Raw genomic sequence first — 16,969 nt, forward strand, 5'->3', positions numbered from 1 at the left:
AAATATTATTAATTTTTAAAATTAAAAAATATGATTACTTGTCTTATAAAAATTAATTGAGACCTTATAACTTTTTTTATTATTAAAAAGAATATATTTTTTAATAAATAAATAAATTTATTATTTTATCGCATTATTCTTTTTAAAATATTTACTTTTTAATATATGATTTTTCTTTCTACTTATAACAGTGAAGATAAAAAAGTAGAGTGTGAATGTTAAAATAATTTCTATATATGTCAAGACCATCCAAAATTCCCACTTCCTACGCATTTCTGAGTTATAGCAATTAGCCACCAACCAAAACCATCCACATTCAGCACCAAACTCATCATCCCCTAATAATTTTTTCTTTCCTTTTTTCTTAGCCTCTCTTTTATTTATTTTAATATATATATATATATAATCATTCATTCTTATTATTACCCCACTTGTATTATTTATTGGTTGTTGGTTATCAATATCATGTATGTCATCTTCTGACACCGATCTCTGCCACCACCCTTTTGCATGCCCTTCTTCTTCCTTTATAACGATTTGTGATTTGTGATTTGTGATTCATCAACTCTTGTGTCGTTTATTGAGATCTAGCTCGTCCTTCTGTTCGACACGTAGTTTGTTTCGGGGTGTTTGTCACCCTGCCGAACCCATTATTGAAACTTGTCAAATGGGTTTTTGAAGATTTAGATTTGTTGTGAAAAGTTGAACACTTTTTGTCACAAGTTTGGCTTTTGGGGTGTTGAGAAGGTTGTGAATTTTCTTGTTGTTTATTGTTTCAATGGGGTGTTTGGATGATGGGCGTTTCGCTGTTGAGATTGAAAATGGAGTGAGTGTTGGTCGTGGTGAAGTGGGTTTGGGGAATGAAGGTGGTGGTGTCATTGAAGATGCTGTGAAGGTTTTGTTGGAGGGTCTAGGGGAAGATGTAAACAGGGAGGGTCTTAGAAAGACACCACTTCGTGTTGCCAAGGCCCTTCGTGAAGGAACTAAAGGTGACTTGCTTTCCCCCTCAATTTTCTTTGTTATAAAAAAAGTTGTATTTTTATTTTTATATTCTTTTGCTTAATTTGCTGAACAATCTGTACAATTTGAATGGTGGTGACTGTTAAGTGTTGTAACTTTTGACCTTTGCAGTGATTTGTTAGTAATTGGATGTATAATATTTTGTGGCCTGATATGGAAACTTGGATGAATGGATCTAAGGCCATTCTACTGTTCATGTCAGTGTATGTTTGGATTAACGTTTGCAAACTTGTGTTTGAATGAACTTTATTTTGAAAACTAAGGTTGCAAAAAAATAAATAAAAATAAAAAACTATCAATTATCTTCGGTTTCAAACTGAGTTTCAAGGAAAAAAAATTGACTTAAAGCTCAGTTTAGAATCAGATTCAACTGAAAAACCGAACAAGAGACCTTTCAGTTTTACTTTTTGAAAGCCTCCCAACTGAAAGTTAACATGAGTGAGCATATACGGAGGATTATTTTTGTGTTTTGACTGTCTTTTTCCTTGGAAAATGGTTAGAGAAAAAGTTGGTTACAGGTAAGGATATTCATTTGTCTTTTATTATTTATGACTACCACATTTGGTATTTCTTAAGAGAACATTGGAAAATTTGTCCTAGTCCTTTTTATAAAACTTCCTCCAAATTTTCTACTGTAGTGTAGTAATTATTTCGTTTACAAAATATTCCTCGAGTAGAGATGTATTATTTCATTAGGTGGAACAAGATTAAGGGAATGACATTCCAATAGCTTAAGGGTAGTTCTAGAAAAATAATACAAATTCCACTAACTAAATTCCTTAATTCCTTAAAAGGGTTTTGTATATAGGATGAGAGGTAGTGTTTGTTATATATCTTAAGGCTTCTGCATTCTGAATTACTTTTTAGTTCTTAAAGAACACTATCTGTTCTTTCCTAGTTAGTAGGATTGTCCTGCTGGTGAAAGGGATAGACATAGGTATTGAGTGCTGAGTATTAATTCATCTTGTCAGCTTCCAGCTTAATATTGCCATTTTATAGAAAACCATGGTGAACTTTTAATTTCTTAATTTTTTTGACTGTTGATACGAACAACTGCATGACCAAGTCCCAGACAGTCAATTATTTCAGTTGGTCTACATCTTGTTTCAGACAAGCTCAAGTGGTTAACCATAAAGGATATTCTGTCTATTGTAATGAACTTGTTTGATCTCCCGGGATCCTCACTCAGCTACTTATCATGGAGAAGATATTGATTATTGCTTTTTCATTATCTTCCTTAAGCATTTCTTGCATGACACATGGTTAGGCAATTCCAACAGCTTTTGGAGAGGGACAATAAATAGTTTGTTGAAAAATGTTGACATGTTGCAGTTAAGCCAGTCTCTTCTCTGCAACAGAGCATTTGACATGCTGTTCTTTGTCAAGTTTTTTATTTACTTGAGTTCATTTTGTCCTCTTTGTTAATTTCATTTCAGCTCTATTGCGTGCCTTTTTTTGGTTCATGTGCTTCTGTGAATGCCATGGCCTTGGTTTGGTCTCCATTATTATGTAAATTATCATTTTCAAGCTTGAAAGTAGAATGCTTTTGGTCATTCTTCTTTTTCTTAAGGTACAATTACCAAAGGGAAAATCATTTATTTAATCCATGAATTATGTGATGCACCAAGTACTGGTTTAAGAATGTTTTTCATGGAAACTATTTATTTGATTATGTGTTTTTAAGAGGGACTGATATCTGGTCGAAAAGGTATCTTCAATCCCATGGATGCAGTTGCTAAGTGCATTTTCTGTTTCTCTCTTGTGCTCATCTTTTGCATTTCTTCTTTTCTGGTGCTGCTGTGGGCTTTATTATATACCGACATTGCATATTACAGTTGTCTAAGTATGCATAGGATAGAGGGAAGGTTTTAACATCCAACTTCAATTTTTTTTCTAAATTTCATAATCACCAAGAACAATGATTCTATTCCATAATGAAGTTCTGCGACCTTAATGCACTTGCTGTAAATAAAGTGTATTCCTTCGTCCATTTTTTGCTTCATTGATTTATAAGCTCTACCCTTCTCCATAATTTCTCACATGAGTATGTTCCTTTAGCATTGTATTAAATTAAAAATTATCATATTTTCTTGAATGATATTATTACCAATCATAAGGATATCTATTTTCTTCCAGGTTACAGACAAAAGGTGAAGGACATAGTTCAAGGTGCTTTATTCCCTGAAGCTGGACTAGAAAATAGAGTTGGTCATGCAGGTGGAGCAGGTGGACTTGTGATTGTTCGAGATCTTGACTTGTTTTCCTATTGTGAGTCCTGCTTGCTTCCATTCCAAGTCAAGTGCCACGTGGGCTATGTCCCCTCTGGTGAAAGAGTTGTTGGTTTAAGCAAGCTCTCTCGTGTGGCTGATGTATTTGCAAAACGGCTTCAAGAGCCTCAGCGTCTGGCAGATGAGGTTTGTTCTGCTTTGCATCAGGGAATAAAGCCAGCAGGTGTTGCTATCATACTTCAATGTACACACATCCACTTTCCAGACATTGAATCGGTCTTTCTTGACACAAAGCACCAAGGATGGATGAAGGTACTTGTTTCCTCAGGTTCTGGGGTTTTTGAGAACAAAACTGCTGGTGTATGGGCTGATTTCTTTAGTCTTCTTAAATTTAGAGGCATCAATATGGATAAAATTCATTTTAGAGGACCATCTGATCCATGCTGGTGTCCTTCCCAGTCCTCTCTTTCTTCCAAAGTTTCCTCCAAATTTGGACCAGTCAATCCTGTAATGATCACTGCAGTAGCTTCAATTATTGAATCTTTGGGAGAAGATCCTTTGAGGGAGGAGCTCATAGGGACTCCCAGTAGATTTGTGAAATGGTTGATGAACTTTCAAAACAGTAACTTTGATATGAAGCTGAATGGTTTTCTTTGTGGTGGAAGTGTCAATGAGGAGGTTAACTTCAACAACAAAAAAATATCCTCTGAGCTGAACATACCATTTTGGTCACAATGTGAGCATCATTTGCTTCCATTTCATGGTGTTGTTCACATAGGATACCTCATGTCTGACGGATTCAATCCTATCGGAAAATCACTTCTACAATCAATAGTACATTTTTATGGTTTCAAGCTCCAAGTTCAGGAAAGGCTTACCAGGCAGATAGCTGAAACCATTTCCCCACTGTTAGGTGGAGATGTGATAGTAGTTGTAGAGGCAAGCCACACATGTATGATTTCTAGGGGAATTGAGAAGTTTGGAAGTAGTACAGCTACTATTGCTGTGTTAGGACGTTTTTCAACCGATCCTACTGCAAGGGCTTCATTCTTGCAGAGTATTCCTAGTCCTACATCATCTGGGGAGCAATGACTCTTGTTTTAGCTCACATGAAATAATTTAGCACTAGTTAAGATCATTTTGCACTTTGAAATTTCAGACCTGCAAAGTTTCAGTTACTCAAATTGTTTCAGTAACATATATAGAGTCAGAAACTGTGTCATGATTGATAGTCACATCGTTATCTGTGTCTTCTCGAGTCTTTTACATGATCATTACAACAAATCCCTAAGAAATTTGGCTTGGATTCGTCCAGATTTACATACTGGCAGACTGCTCCTAGAATTTTAATGATGTTAGTCTACCCTGAAAGTTATTCTTGATGTTAAAGTCAGAATACATGTTATAAATTCTTATTACTTTGTATGAAGACTCAGCGTACCACTTGTTTTACATGCTAAAGGCTATAGTGCTTGGTTAGGTATTCTATTGGCGGAATGGAGATCCTATTGATTCCTCAGCAAGTATATCAAGTTGTTCAAGTAACAAGGGGTGAGTATTAGGATTGTTCTACACGGATTGAACTCAAGCAATGAAGCAACTGTTATTGTTGGGATGCAAGTAAAGTCCTCCCAATGCTCAACAGTTATTTCATTAATGTAATACTACTTAAGCAACCTTCATCAATTTAAAATAAGAGTTGAATTGTTATTTTTATTGTGTACGAGTGCAAAGCAATTTAAAGAATAAATAAATTCACAAAATTCATTAACATGAGTGATTTCAACTAAAATTCGATCTCTGATTTAGTAAAAAAAAATTAAACAATTTTACAAAACAACAAAAATAGAAATGGGTTCAACGGTGTAAAAGCAGTCGAGGATTGATTTCACTCGATTTTTCCGATTTGTTCATTAACAAGACTCAATTCGAACGACGCCTTACTTTTCTAAAAGGATTGTTCTGCTTTAAATTTCAACCGCATGTTATCATGAAATGAAATAACCATTACCAAGAACAAAATCAATTGATCACCAATCACTTCTAAATTACAAGTCTTTTCACCAAGCTTCAATTACATAACCATTATATACATAGCCATATCAATAATATTTATAGCTACCATATGTGCCGAATTTTATGCCACTCTATTGGGTTGCTCCTCGGAGCTTTCAGTTTTAGACGTGCAACATGAGCTTTTCTATTTTGTGCCAAGTCCATTGCGACTCCTATTCCTAGAATCAGAAAAATCATGCACAGTGATAGAGATATTTTATGAACCTGCAAGCACCATCAGTTAACACACTTAATAGAATTCTTTTGTAATTGGCAGACAGAAAATATTAACAACGTAATGTGCAAGAATGATGGAAAATTGGCAAACCACCAGCAAATTCCTATTGTCTACTGTACTCAGTTATTTCAGAATAGTAAATAGGATTTTGCTAATGTCTGCCCTTAAGACACAAAGCCCTTAGGACAACTTGAGAAATAAAAATTTGAAACTATTAAAAAAAAAAGTAAAAGCATTTAATATCTAGAAACCTAAAAAATAAAAAAGCATTTGTTTTCTAGTTTAAGTAATGTGTAATAACACCCTGATAAATAAAGAATAAAGAGACCACAAATCATTATAAATCACAAGAAACACGAGTTTTTTACTCAAATAATACTATTTTAAAAAAAAAAAAACCCAAATAACAACTGTACAAATTTATTTCCTCAACTAGCACCATTTACTGTTCACATTCAGAACGGACCGTCCGTTCTAAAACCAGAACGGACCGTTCCAGATTAAAAAATAACACATGACGAATGGATCAGAACGGGCTGTTCCGGATTCAAAATTAGCACATAAAAAATAGAACCAAAACGAGCCGTTCTGAATCCGGAATGGGCCGTTCTGGCCTATAAATAACATTTTTTTGTTCAATTTTCACTTATCAAATATCAAAACTCAGAAACTAACATCAAATAATTAAATTTATTGAATATTAACATTATAAATATAACTAAATAAACTTATTAAAATTCAATACAACAATAAAGATCAATGGTGGCTGAAACTGAATTCATGACCAATATTTGGATATGTCTTCCTAGTGTGACCATGCGAGCAAGGAATATGAACTTTCTGAAACTTGCCGCAATCACACCACATTACATTTAGTCTTACTGTAAATCTCCCAGCGGGTCATGCGAGCAAGGGATATGAACTTTTTGGAACTTGTTGCAATCATACCATATTTCATTTAGCCTTATTGTAAATCTCCCAACGAGTCATGCAAGCAAGGGATATGAACTTTCTGGAACTTGCCGCAATCATACCACATTTCATTTAGCCTTACTATAAATCTCTCAGCAGGTCAAAATTCTCTCGAATGTTGCATTTCTTCCAACTTTGTGGCCAAATCCAGAACTCAAGAGAACTTTCAAGGGTCGGCCAAAGTCCAGCAGGATTAGAACAGAGATGGACATTAGAGAACAACATAATCGTGTAAAAAATTGTTCCTATTGTCACACCCCTAGTCACACTAGGAAGACATATCCAAATATTGATCATGAATTCAGTTTCCGCCACCATTGATTTTTATTGTTGTAATGAATTTTAACAAATTTATTTAGTTATATTTATAATGTTAATATTCAATAAATTTAATCACTTGATGGTAGTTTCTGAGTTTTGGTATTTGATAAATGAAAATTGAAAAAAAAAAAGGTCTGAATCTGTAGGCCAGAACAGCCCGTTCCGGATTCAGAACGACCCGTTCTGGTTTCACTTTTTGTGTTTTAATTTTGAATTTGGAATGGCCCGTTCTGATCCCTTCTCCATGTGTTATTTTTTAATCTGGAACAGCCCGTTCTGGTTTCAGAACGGCCCGTTCTGAACGTGAACAGTAAATGGTGCTAATTGGAAAAATAATTTTGCACAGTTGTTATTTGGGTAAATTTTTTTAAAATAGTATTATTTGAGTAAAAAATTCTTAGTAGCACACACTTGGAATTCCAAAAGTATAATGATTTATAACATCTACAGGGATTATATCCAAACTTGCTAGCTTAATTCAAATATGATCTGAAAACATGGTAACATAATTAAAACCACATTGTTGAGAAAAGAAAAATAAAAGTTCATAAGTTTATTATGACCCTGTTGCTAATAGCTATAAATTTGAGGAAATAACACATACCTTATTCATAACCTTGCTTTTCTGAGGAAAATTTCTGTCGGCATGTGCAAGACTATATCGTAGCATTCCAATTATTGCAGACTCAGTTGCTGGACAATCGCAATCTGCAGAAAAGATATTGTTAAATTTCTGTGAACTAATTGACAATATTCGATGAAAGGAAAGGTGTCAAGGTGATAATATTAGAAAGGGTACCTGGGATGTCAAAAATTTGCTTGCTAGGTGGAATTCCCAATAAACTTCCCAAATGAGCACGGACAAGTGCACGATCAGAGAAAGAAAGGAGATCCCCATGAGTGAAAACAAGTACAGGTTTGTCATCTGCAGGTATTAGAAATAAATTATCAGATTGACTATAGAGAATAGTAATTTGGTTCATGGAGTATATAAGATGAATGGTGGAAAAATATGCACAATATTTTCAATGAACATAAAAAGTAAATAGTATGCAGTCCTTAATTTACACAATACATTATGCAAGAGATACTACACCAGCACTGAAGAGAATTTTGAAAAGCCCAAAATATATTGTACAGACAAAGATATCAGTCTTCCATAAAAGTTCAGACAATACAAAGCACAAATTTTAAAATGCAACTCGTGTACAACAAGTGACTCTTGAATATCTACTGGAATTGCTCATTTAAAAGGAACTATTAATTGTAAATGGCAAGAAACAAAAACATTGTATGCCTTCCAAGTTCCAGACACTATTTCACAGGACTCAAACATGTAAACACCTGGAGTAGATTAGATGGAAATCAGAAGTAATCACAATGTTTTTGTTCACAATTGTCTAGGTTTTATGATACTATGATTGTCTACCATGTGATAGAAACTGGAAATTAGAGCTGAAAATTTTATATTTATTTTCACACCATAATTCACTCTCTGTCTCTGCTATTGATATAAACTGATATCAATAACAGAAAGCTTATACATAGAGTATAACCCTCATAGGAAAGAAAATGAAAAGAAAGAAATAAAAGTAAAGGCTATGTACAAGGGTCCTGTGTCCTCCCAGTATAAAGGTCCCAACTCACATTCAATTCTACCTACCTCTCTCTTCCTCTCCCATCACATTTTATCAAGGTGACAATTTGACAAACACCCACTATTTTCATACATTCTGTCTCTGTCCATGTAAGCATTCAGTTATAAGTGTAGTGAATACTTCCTCTTTCACATTCCTCAAAGAAAAACAGACGTGAAATTATGTGTATTTCATATCAAATTTCCAGTGTGAAGCAGAGGATGATGCAAAACTCTGAATGAATCAACATGTAGTTGCATCATACAGACTAGACTTAATTTACTTTAGAAGTATAGCATCATATTTATCTCAAAAATAAAATAAAACCTAATAGAGGAAATTAAGAAAGCGCATACACATAAGTTCACACACTATCACCATATGATCATCAACAATTTTCACAACGAATTTACATGGAACTAAGATGTCTGAAATTGCAACACATGTTGAATTTGCAATTTCATTCTTGTTTAGTAGGACATTCATTGGCGCAAGCTAGGTAAGTTTATATTTCCTCAACCAGCAATATTTATTAATTTGAATGCACTCATAAGCATATCACATTGCCTTAGAAATCATCTTTCAAAGTAGATATTAGGATCCAAGCTTAGGTCAGATATACAACAGATCAAGCCGCGAGATAGAAAAGTACAACTTACACAGTTTTTTTAAGTGAAATATGATTTTAAGTGAAATATGCCTATTAACCTAAAAGTAACAGGTGCAGAAAAACAATAGTCTTTACCAATTTTGTACTTCTTGCTCTCCCACAGGTGAACTCTAAATTATCCTAAGATATAATCTAGATGTTTTTGAATATTCTTCGGATATTCTCTAACACAACACTATAAAATTTATAAAATGGAAAACATAGAAACTAGTCCTGAAAATACCTTTAAATGACAGGAATGGGCAATTGAAAGTAGAAACAATGGTTTCAACGTACTCTGTCTCCAAAGCACCAGCATTCTGCAATGCTTTCAGAACCAAAAGACCATTAACAACATATATTACAAAATTAACTTTCCTGGTCTTACTGGAAAAGTAACCTTTCTTGTAAGCTTTAACCTCCAAACTTTGCCTCAATGTCTGATTATCTGTATTCCTGATAGGTGATTCAAAGAAATTGATGTAAACACTAACATATGAGTCAACTTGGAAATTAAGTATATTAAATATTCAAACCTAACAAGAAGCTCTCCATGGTGAACACCTTTTGTCATCCACCTCTTCAGCATTCTAATATTCTCATCCTTATGTGAGTTATCTAACAAACTACGTGTATCATAAAGACAAATAGAATTTGAGTCTCTTGGAATCATGTATTCCTGCAGGAAGTATGTTCCATCCCCTATAAGTGAATTATCTGGCATCAAAAGATATAGGAAATTTCTTAGGTGAATAAGCAGTGATTTATCCTGATGTACAGAGATATATATACAATGGTGAAATGAAATTATTGCTTCATTCTTCAAATTGACATTTAAATACAAGTTCAAAAATTATACATGATTCTTGTGCTCTGACCGGTGCAAATTTGTCATCCTCAAACACCTTTGAGATTCTATTTATCAGACTACTTTTCCCAGAACCACTTGGACCAACCAATAAGAGGCACGTTGTCTTTGGTATATCATAATCACATGACTTTAAGCCACCAACCTGCTCAATCCATGCTCCAGGCCTATAGCTGTCAATAAAACCAAAATATAAGACAATCAATATTAAATCTTTTGAGGTTCCATATCACACTTTCAATAACTTTTATAATGATCAGCAACTATGCGTGCAGTCAATCTCTCTCAAACTCTTAAAAGTTGAATTGACAAAGAGCTGCACATCAATTTCGATCACATACTTTAAGATCGCAAGTTTTCATCAAATACATCATTAAGAAGAAAAACATCAAGTGTTTCCAGGAATTGCATGCACAAACATAAAACTACATGTTAAAAACTAACAAATATCTATTGCCTGATATGTATGACACTGTTCTAAATTTTTTATTTTTTTTAACAGCACAGTTATTATGAGTCAACTCTCTTTAATTTGGAAATAATTACGAACCACACCAGCCCCTAGATTGCTCAAACAAATTTGCACATAGTGACTGAATTGTGGTTGCTAAATTTATGTTACATGATACAAGACAAACAATCTGAAGTTGATGCTTTCGACTGATGTTCTACATTCTTTTTTCAAGGAGTTCTGAAACAAGTACCAATTAAATCATGATTGTCAATTCCTTGACTCTTTTTATCCTTTTCTTAAATTAAGTAGTCACATCAAATTTCTAAAGAGGATGCTACAAACCTTCGATGTTTAAATGTTGAATTTCAAAATAATTTAACACAAACTGGAAAGTTGATGTCAAAATGCATATGGGTTATAGCAGATAAAGCTTATGCTCAAATCAACACCTCAAGATTTTTTGTTTTTCCCTTTTCAAATCATTGCTATGAATCTCCAATTCACAACATTGCAGGATTTCTTTATACATGCTAAGCCTTCTCCTATCATTAACTTCAAAATCAACTCTAGAAGAGAAATGTGTATTTTCTCCACCAATTTTGCTACAAGCCAACCCATTGCCCACTTTCATCATGCTGTCTTCATCCTGCAAGTCCAGATTATCTCTGAAAAAATGGAGATCACAAAATCATCACCATGTATCTGTCGGTAATAAGTATACTAACGTCAATCAAATGATGACAAAAAATGAATAAAGAAGTAAAGGAAACTTCTTTAACCCTAGAACCATAAAAAATGCAGTGCACCAACTAAACCAAGATGAAAAGTTAAGTTTTGCAAATTTCCCCTTAAATGCCCAAACCCAAATGACATGTATATTATCAATGCCACTCTTAGTCATTCAGTGATACACTAATTATGTTTTCTGAGCAGCTTACAAGGGCTACACATTAAATTTAGAAGCTCTAGCAAATTAAAAGGCCAATCACTAAATTTGTTTGAAAATTTTAAATATATAAATTTAAAGAGAAGTAGACAACATAGATAAATAAAGAGATTTCGCTGTAAATATAATGTACTTTTAAAATATTTGCACAAAATGTATTTGCCTCCATACAGTTACAGACTTTTTCCTTCGGAAGAAATATTAAAAAGCAAAGCGAAATAACCAAGTATATAGTACTTTTTAGGCATCATTATAATTTAATGAAACAAAACTACATAGTATATTAGTATTTTCACCCTTCTATCTTTTACCATGTTTGTAGAAGCACCTGAACAAACTTTGATGAAAATCAAAAATTCAAACAAGAACAATAGCCTGCGATCATCAGAGTACCTGACAGCAAGTGGTGCGTGAGAAGAAAGCAAGGGAAAATTCTCCTCCAAACAGAAACCTTCATCTGTACCTGAGCAATGGGAAGTGGGGTAATTTGATAAATAAATAAATAAATAAAAAAGGAAACTTTCATGATTCCTTCAAAAAAAAAATGATGAAAAAGAAGAAATTTTTTTTTTTTTTTACGAGGAAAAGAGAAAGAGAAGGGAAACTGAAAAAGACCCAGAAAGCCAAATACCATGAGAAACAATGGAATCACCACCCATGCTGCCTTGTGTTGTTTCTTTCATTCAATGGTTTTGGAGTGAAGACATGTTTCCATCACTACATCATACTCCGCTTTCTAACTAATTAAGAAAAAATAATGAAGGAACCTTCTTGTCTACGAAAATGGACCATTTCCATATATTCTTAACTTATAAAACTAAAAATTGACTTTTTGTTTAGATATACATTACAACCTAGATTTTTTTTTTTAAAACCGCAACGCAATTATCTGGAGTCTGGGGCGGGATGTGTTGTTGGGGAGCTGAGAGATATGTGGTTGTTTGTTACAAATTTTGTTACAAAAAAATTGAGTAAATAAGCTTGAAAGTAGACCTGTCAAAACGGGTCAATCCAGCCTATGTAGGTTAGTTTATCTTGACTTACTTTAAAAATGAGCTAATCCAACCTAGTCTATTTTTAATTTTTTCAAAAAAATTTGGCCCAGCCTGGCCCACCACGGGTTGGTGGGTTATACGGGCCAGCCCACTAGCCTAAAATTAAATACAAATCATGATAAAAGTCCAAAATAAAAATTTTCAATATCCCATCATACAAAATTAATTATAAATCATACTTAAATTTTTATTGCAAAAAAAAATTGGTGGGTTGGTGGGCTACCCGACCCACCACGGGTTCAGCCTGGGTGGGTCAGGTCAAAGTGGGCCGGGTTGATATATACCCACCTATTATAAAACTTTAAATTTTTTTTGCCCAGTCAGGCCCGTTTTCAAGGTGGGCCAGGTTGGCCCACGGGTCCCAACCCACTTTGACGGCTCTACTTTAAAGACAGATAGTTATTTTATGTAATTAAGATTTATAATAAATAAAAATATTTTAAAATAAAACCATCTTTCAAAAATTTAAGCTTAAATGTAATTTTGGTCTCTTAAAAGTATTATAATTATGAGATTTTAGTTTCTAAATTTTAATTAAATAATTTTAATTTGTTAAATATTTTACGAGATCTTTCAATGTTTAGTTGAATAATTTTATTCCCTTAAATAATATAATTGTATAATTTTAATTTCTTCTTTTAAAAATTTATTAATTTTTATTCATGCTTGCTAATAGAGTAATGGTGATGATGACATGATATATCGATATTTATAATTAAATTTATTTTATTTAATATATTTATATTTTTATAAAAGGATATTAATATATATATATATATATATATATTAATTTATATTTATAGAATTATTAATTTATCTATAAATATAATAATATTACAATTGATATTAAATTTTCAATAATATTATGATGATAATAATAATATATATAAATTTATTTATTTAGTAATAATAAATATATATCATTTGATACTAGAACAAAAAATTATAATATATGTAACTTTTTTTTTAGGGAAATATAATATATGTAACTTAAATAGGTTAATAATTGTATAATTTTAGAATATTGAATGAATCTCTTAAGTGAGAATAAGAATGTTCAATCTCAATTCCTAGATCAAAATAGACGTTTAAATTTACAAACAAAATTAATGTGTTGTCATTATCGTAGTTATCTCCATCATTATCTTTGTCACCATAGTTATTGCAACACCACCACCATTGTCACCTTCGATAGTGGTGGTGATAAAAGCAATGATGGTTACAATGACAATAGTGATGGGGACAATGATAAAAATAATTGTAATGATGAGGTAATGTGATAATTTTGTTTGTCCTCTTCAAATCTAAGTCGTCTATTATAATTTTAGAGTTGAGATTGAACATTTCCATTCTCTCTTAAGAAAGTCATTCTCATATATATATATATATATATATATATATATATATATATATATATATATATATATATATATATTAAAATGATTATATTAGATTTTTAATAGTAGAGATTAAAACCATACAATTGTAATAATTGATGCACTAAAATTACTCGATTAAAATTTGAGGGACTAAAATCTCAAAACTAGGCGATACTTAATAAACTAAAATTACTCAATTAAAAATTTGAGAGAGCAAAACACACCATTGCAATACTTAAAAAATTAAAAACACAATTAAGCCTTAAATTTATAATGATTGATTTAAGTTTTTTAAAAAGGAATATTTTTTATGTTGAGGATGATAGATAGGAAATGATACCACATCCTCATGTCTATAAGACAGAGAATCAAGGACATGTTGGAAATCTTCAGATCAAACACTATTGTCTACTTAGTCAAAGCTTAGAAGTACCTAACTTGACACATGACTTTACTTGTCAAACTAAGGATCAACAAAGGGATTTAACCACTAATCCGAAGAGATCTCTTTGAATATGTATGTTTACTAAAATAGGATTTTATTAATCACGGATTTGTATGGGTGTTGAACTTGCATCATAAAAAATGCAAGCTCGAACCACATCTTGGACCATTTGTGGCAATCCACAATAGTTAAAGGAATGATTCAAGTTATAATGTAAATATATTTTTTTTAGCATAAGAAATGAAAATAATTAGTTTTATTTTATATATCAAAAAATTATTTTCCCTTCGGTTATTATTATAAGTTACAATTTAAAAAGAATTAATGGTCCTTTTTATAAGATACTTTACAATTTTTATAAAGTATTAATTTTAGTTTTCATTTTATGCTTCTTTTAAAGATTATGAGAATGTGGTTTTCTTTCTTACCTCTTAAACTCTTCAATTATCTTTTATTAGTTTTATTGGTATTGGAAATTTTTTCTCCTCTCTTTTGGAAATTTAATGACAAGTAAAGATGGTAAAATTGGTAAATCATAATTTTGTTTTATAAAATACCAAAAAAAAACAATCATGTATCATAACTAGTTATATATATTCGTGTGATTTGGTTAAAAATGTGTGATAATAAAGATTCATTTAAAATCAAATTCCTATCATTAATTACAAACACAATCTAATAACCAATGATATATTTTAATAATTATAGCTTAGGGTTAAAATCATACATACAATTTATGCTGCCACTTCCTTCAAGTTGGAGCATAGATATTTATTATGTCCAACTTGTCAATTGTACCATGGAATCTTTTTGATGGAACAACCTTTGTTAGCACTAGTTGCCTTTCTAATTTGACAAATGGAAATTGTATAATCTTTTTGGTCGATGTTTCCCTTGATGAAGTGATGATCAACTTCAACATGTTTGCTACAATCATGTTGTACTAGGTTTTGCACAATTTTTATGACACCCTTCTATCCCGAAACATCTATTAGGTGATGTTATTATGAAAATATGTTTCTTATAAAAGATTAAGTAAAATAAATATCTTTACTCGCATGGTAAAAAGGTTCACATGTCTTAAATTACTGATTAAAAACTCCAATATTATAGAAGGGAAATAAAACAACAAATGAATTCACAGCGAAGGCACAAACCAATATTTACAAAACCTCAAGAAAATAAAATATAATAAAGCAAATTCTATGTCTAAGAAAAATAACTGATAAGTGTCTAACTAGTCTGATGAAATCTAAATTTGAGACACTTATCTAGCACAATTTTTGTACATATTGATATAATTTTGGTCAATATATACTTAGAATCAAAGAGGGACTCTTAATTTATGTTATTACAGGGAGCGATGAGTCTTTTGATCAGATTTTGTATTCATTTTGTAGGTTTTGAAGTCTAGAGGAAAACAGCTCAGCCCTTCAAAATTAATAAAAGATAATTGAAGAGTTTAAGAGGTAAGAAAAATAACTGGTTACAGAGACTTGGGTGCGCTTGCTCAGAAAATCAACAAGTTTCTTGGCGCCGTTGCCGGGGACTTGTGTCAAGATAGTTTGTGATTTCTATTATTCTTTTTGTAGCTTGTTGTATATATTGTTCTATTTTCCTTTTTGTTAAATATATCCTTTACCTGGTTGTTCTAACTTTTCTGTTTAAGTCAGTCTTTGTATGCGAGGTAAAATTCCTGCTGAGCATTTACTATTTGATCCAAAGATTGAGAAAACAGCTAGGAAAAATAATAGTAAAAGAAGGCAGCAAAGGAAGCTTGAACAGGAAAGGCAAGAATAGGAAGGTACTTCCACCTTAGTTTCAGCTCAACATTCTACTCCTGAATCAATGGCTGAAGAAGGACTGGGTGGTGTAGACACCCAATTTCGTCCGAGGGGCACACAAACAAAGAAATGGACCTCCATTACGAAGGGAAGGGGCTTCCGAAGTAGGAAAATAACAAGACAAGACATCAAAAGGCCTAAAGGCCAAATAAGGTGGTTTCAGTAGCCCAGAACGGGCCGTTCCAAAATCGGAACGGGCCGTTCCAATACCAGAACGGGCCGTTCCAAACAAGGCAAATATGGAACGGGCCGTTCTGGAAAAGGAAATTTGTGTTACTTCTACTCTGGAACGGGCCGTTCCATTTCCAAAACGGGCCGTTCCAGAGTACGAAATTTACACATAATAATTGGGCCAGAACGGGCCGTTCCGAAACCGGAACAGGCCGTTCTGGCCCACTGCTGATCCCTATAAATTGAAGCCTTGGGCACAGTTCTCTAGGCGGCCAGAGAAATTTCGAATAAGACTCCTTTGAGCACAAAAATTCTCTATCTCTCTCCCTTCTATTATATTTTTTGAGATTTGTGTCGCATCTCTATATTCTCTCTCCCTCCTATTGTATTTCTTGATATTTGTGAGGCATACTGTAGTGTGAAAGGTCGCCACAAAGCACCTTTTCCATATTTGAAGATTCAATAAAGCTTGTTCAAGAGGTATTTCAGCTAATCTTCTTCTCTTCCTTTTATTTCTGATCTTTATCTCTTTTTTGGTTATAATAAACGTCATAATGTAGATATTTTAGGGTTAATCGCTTAATTTATATTTTAAGCATGATTTATATTTTAAGCATGTAAATAAATATTAATAAAGGGGATTCAATATTTAATTTATTAATTCTTATAATGTTAATTTCATCATAG

General features: G+C 32.5%; 2 protein-coding genes across 2 annotated transcripts; one reads left to right on the forward strand and one right to left on the reverse strand.

Moving 5' to 3' along the window:
* Nucleotides 1-286: 286 nt before the first annotated feature.
* Nucleotides 287-4,964, forward strand: LOC109807746 (GTP cyclohydrolase I). Its single transcript, XM_020370345.3, has 2 exons — nt 287-989; nt 3,157-4,964. Exons 1-2 carry the CDS (start codon nt 779-781, stop codon nt 4,338-4,340), a joined length of 1,395 nt encoding a protein of 464 aa, XP_020225934.1. The 5' UTR covers nt 287-778; the 3' UTR covers nt 4,341-4,964.
* Nucleotides 4,965-5,233: 269 nt separating this feature from the next.
* On the reverse strand, nt 5,234-12,280 carry LOC109807747 (P-loop containing nucleoside triphosphate hydrolases superfamily protein). Its single transcript, XM_020370346.3, has 9 exons — nt 12,020-12,280; nt 11,782-11,851; nt 10,892-11,107; nt 9,980-10,161; nt 9,657-9,837; nt 9,365-9,576; nt 7,634-7,759; nt 7,439-7,542; nt 5,234-5,528 (listed from the first exon to the last, which is right to left on the reverse strand). The coding sequence occupies exons 1-9, from the start codon at nt 12,069-12,071 to the stop codon at nt 5,367-5,369; spliced, it is 1,305 nt and encodes a 434-aa protein (XP_020225935.1). The 5' UTR covers nt 12,072-12,280; the 3' UTR covers nt 5,234-5,366.
* Between the last annotated feature and the right edge of the window lie 4,689 nt (nt 12,281-16,969).

Source organism: Cajanus cajan, chromosome 4 (assembly GCF_000230855.2).
Source record: "Cajanus cajan strain Asha chromosome 4, NIPB_CcT2T_4, whole genome shotgun sequence".
NCBI lineage: Eukaryota > Viridiplantae > Streptophyta > Magnoliopsida > Fabales > Fabaceae > Cajanus > Cajanus cajan.

Bases quoted from the DNA above. Each gene is read 5' to 3' on its own strand.
- LOC109807746 (XM_020370345.3), top strand. From the start codon at position 779: ATGGGGTGTTTGGATGATGGGCGTTTCGCTGTTGAGATTGAAAATGGA. The intron at 990-3,156 runs GTGACTTGCTTT...ATTTTCTTCCAG, and splicing joins CCTTCGTGAAGGAACTAAAG to GTTACAGACAAAAGGTGAAG.
- LOC109807747 (XM_020370346.3), bottom strand. From the start codon at position 12,071: ATGAAAGAAACAACACAAGGCAGCATGGGTGGTGATTCCATTGTTTCT. The intron at 10,162-10,891 runs GTGTTGATTTGA...TTTTATTGACAG, and splicing joins GAAAAACAAAAAATCTTGAG to CTATAGGCCTGGAGCATGGA. The intron at 5,529-7,438 runs GTATGTGTTATT...TGGTGCTTGCAG, and splicing joins AAAGCAAGGTTATGAATAAG to GTTCATAAAATATCTCTATC.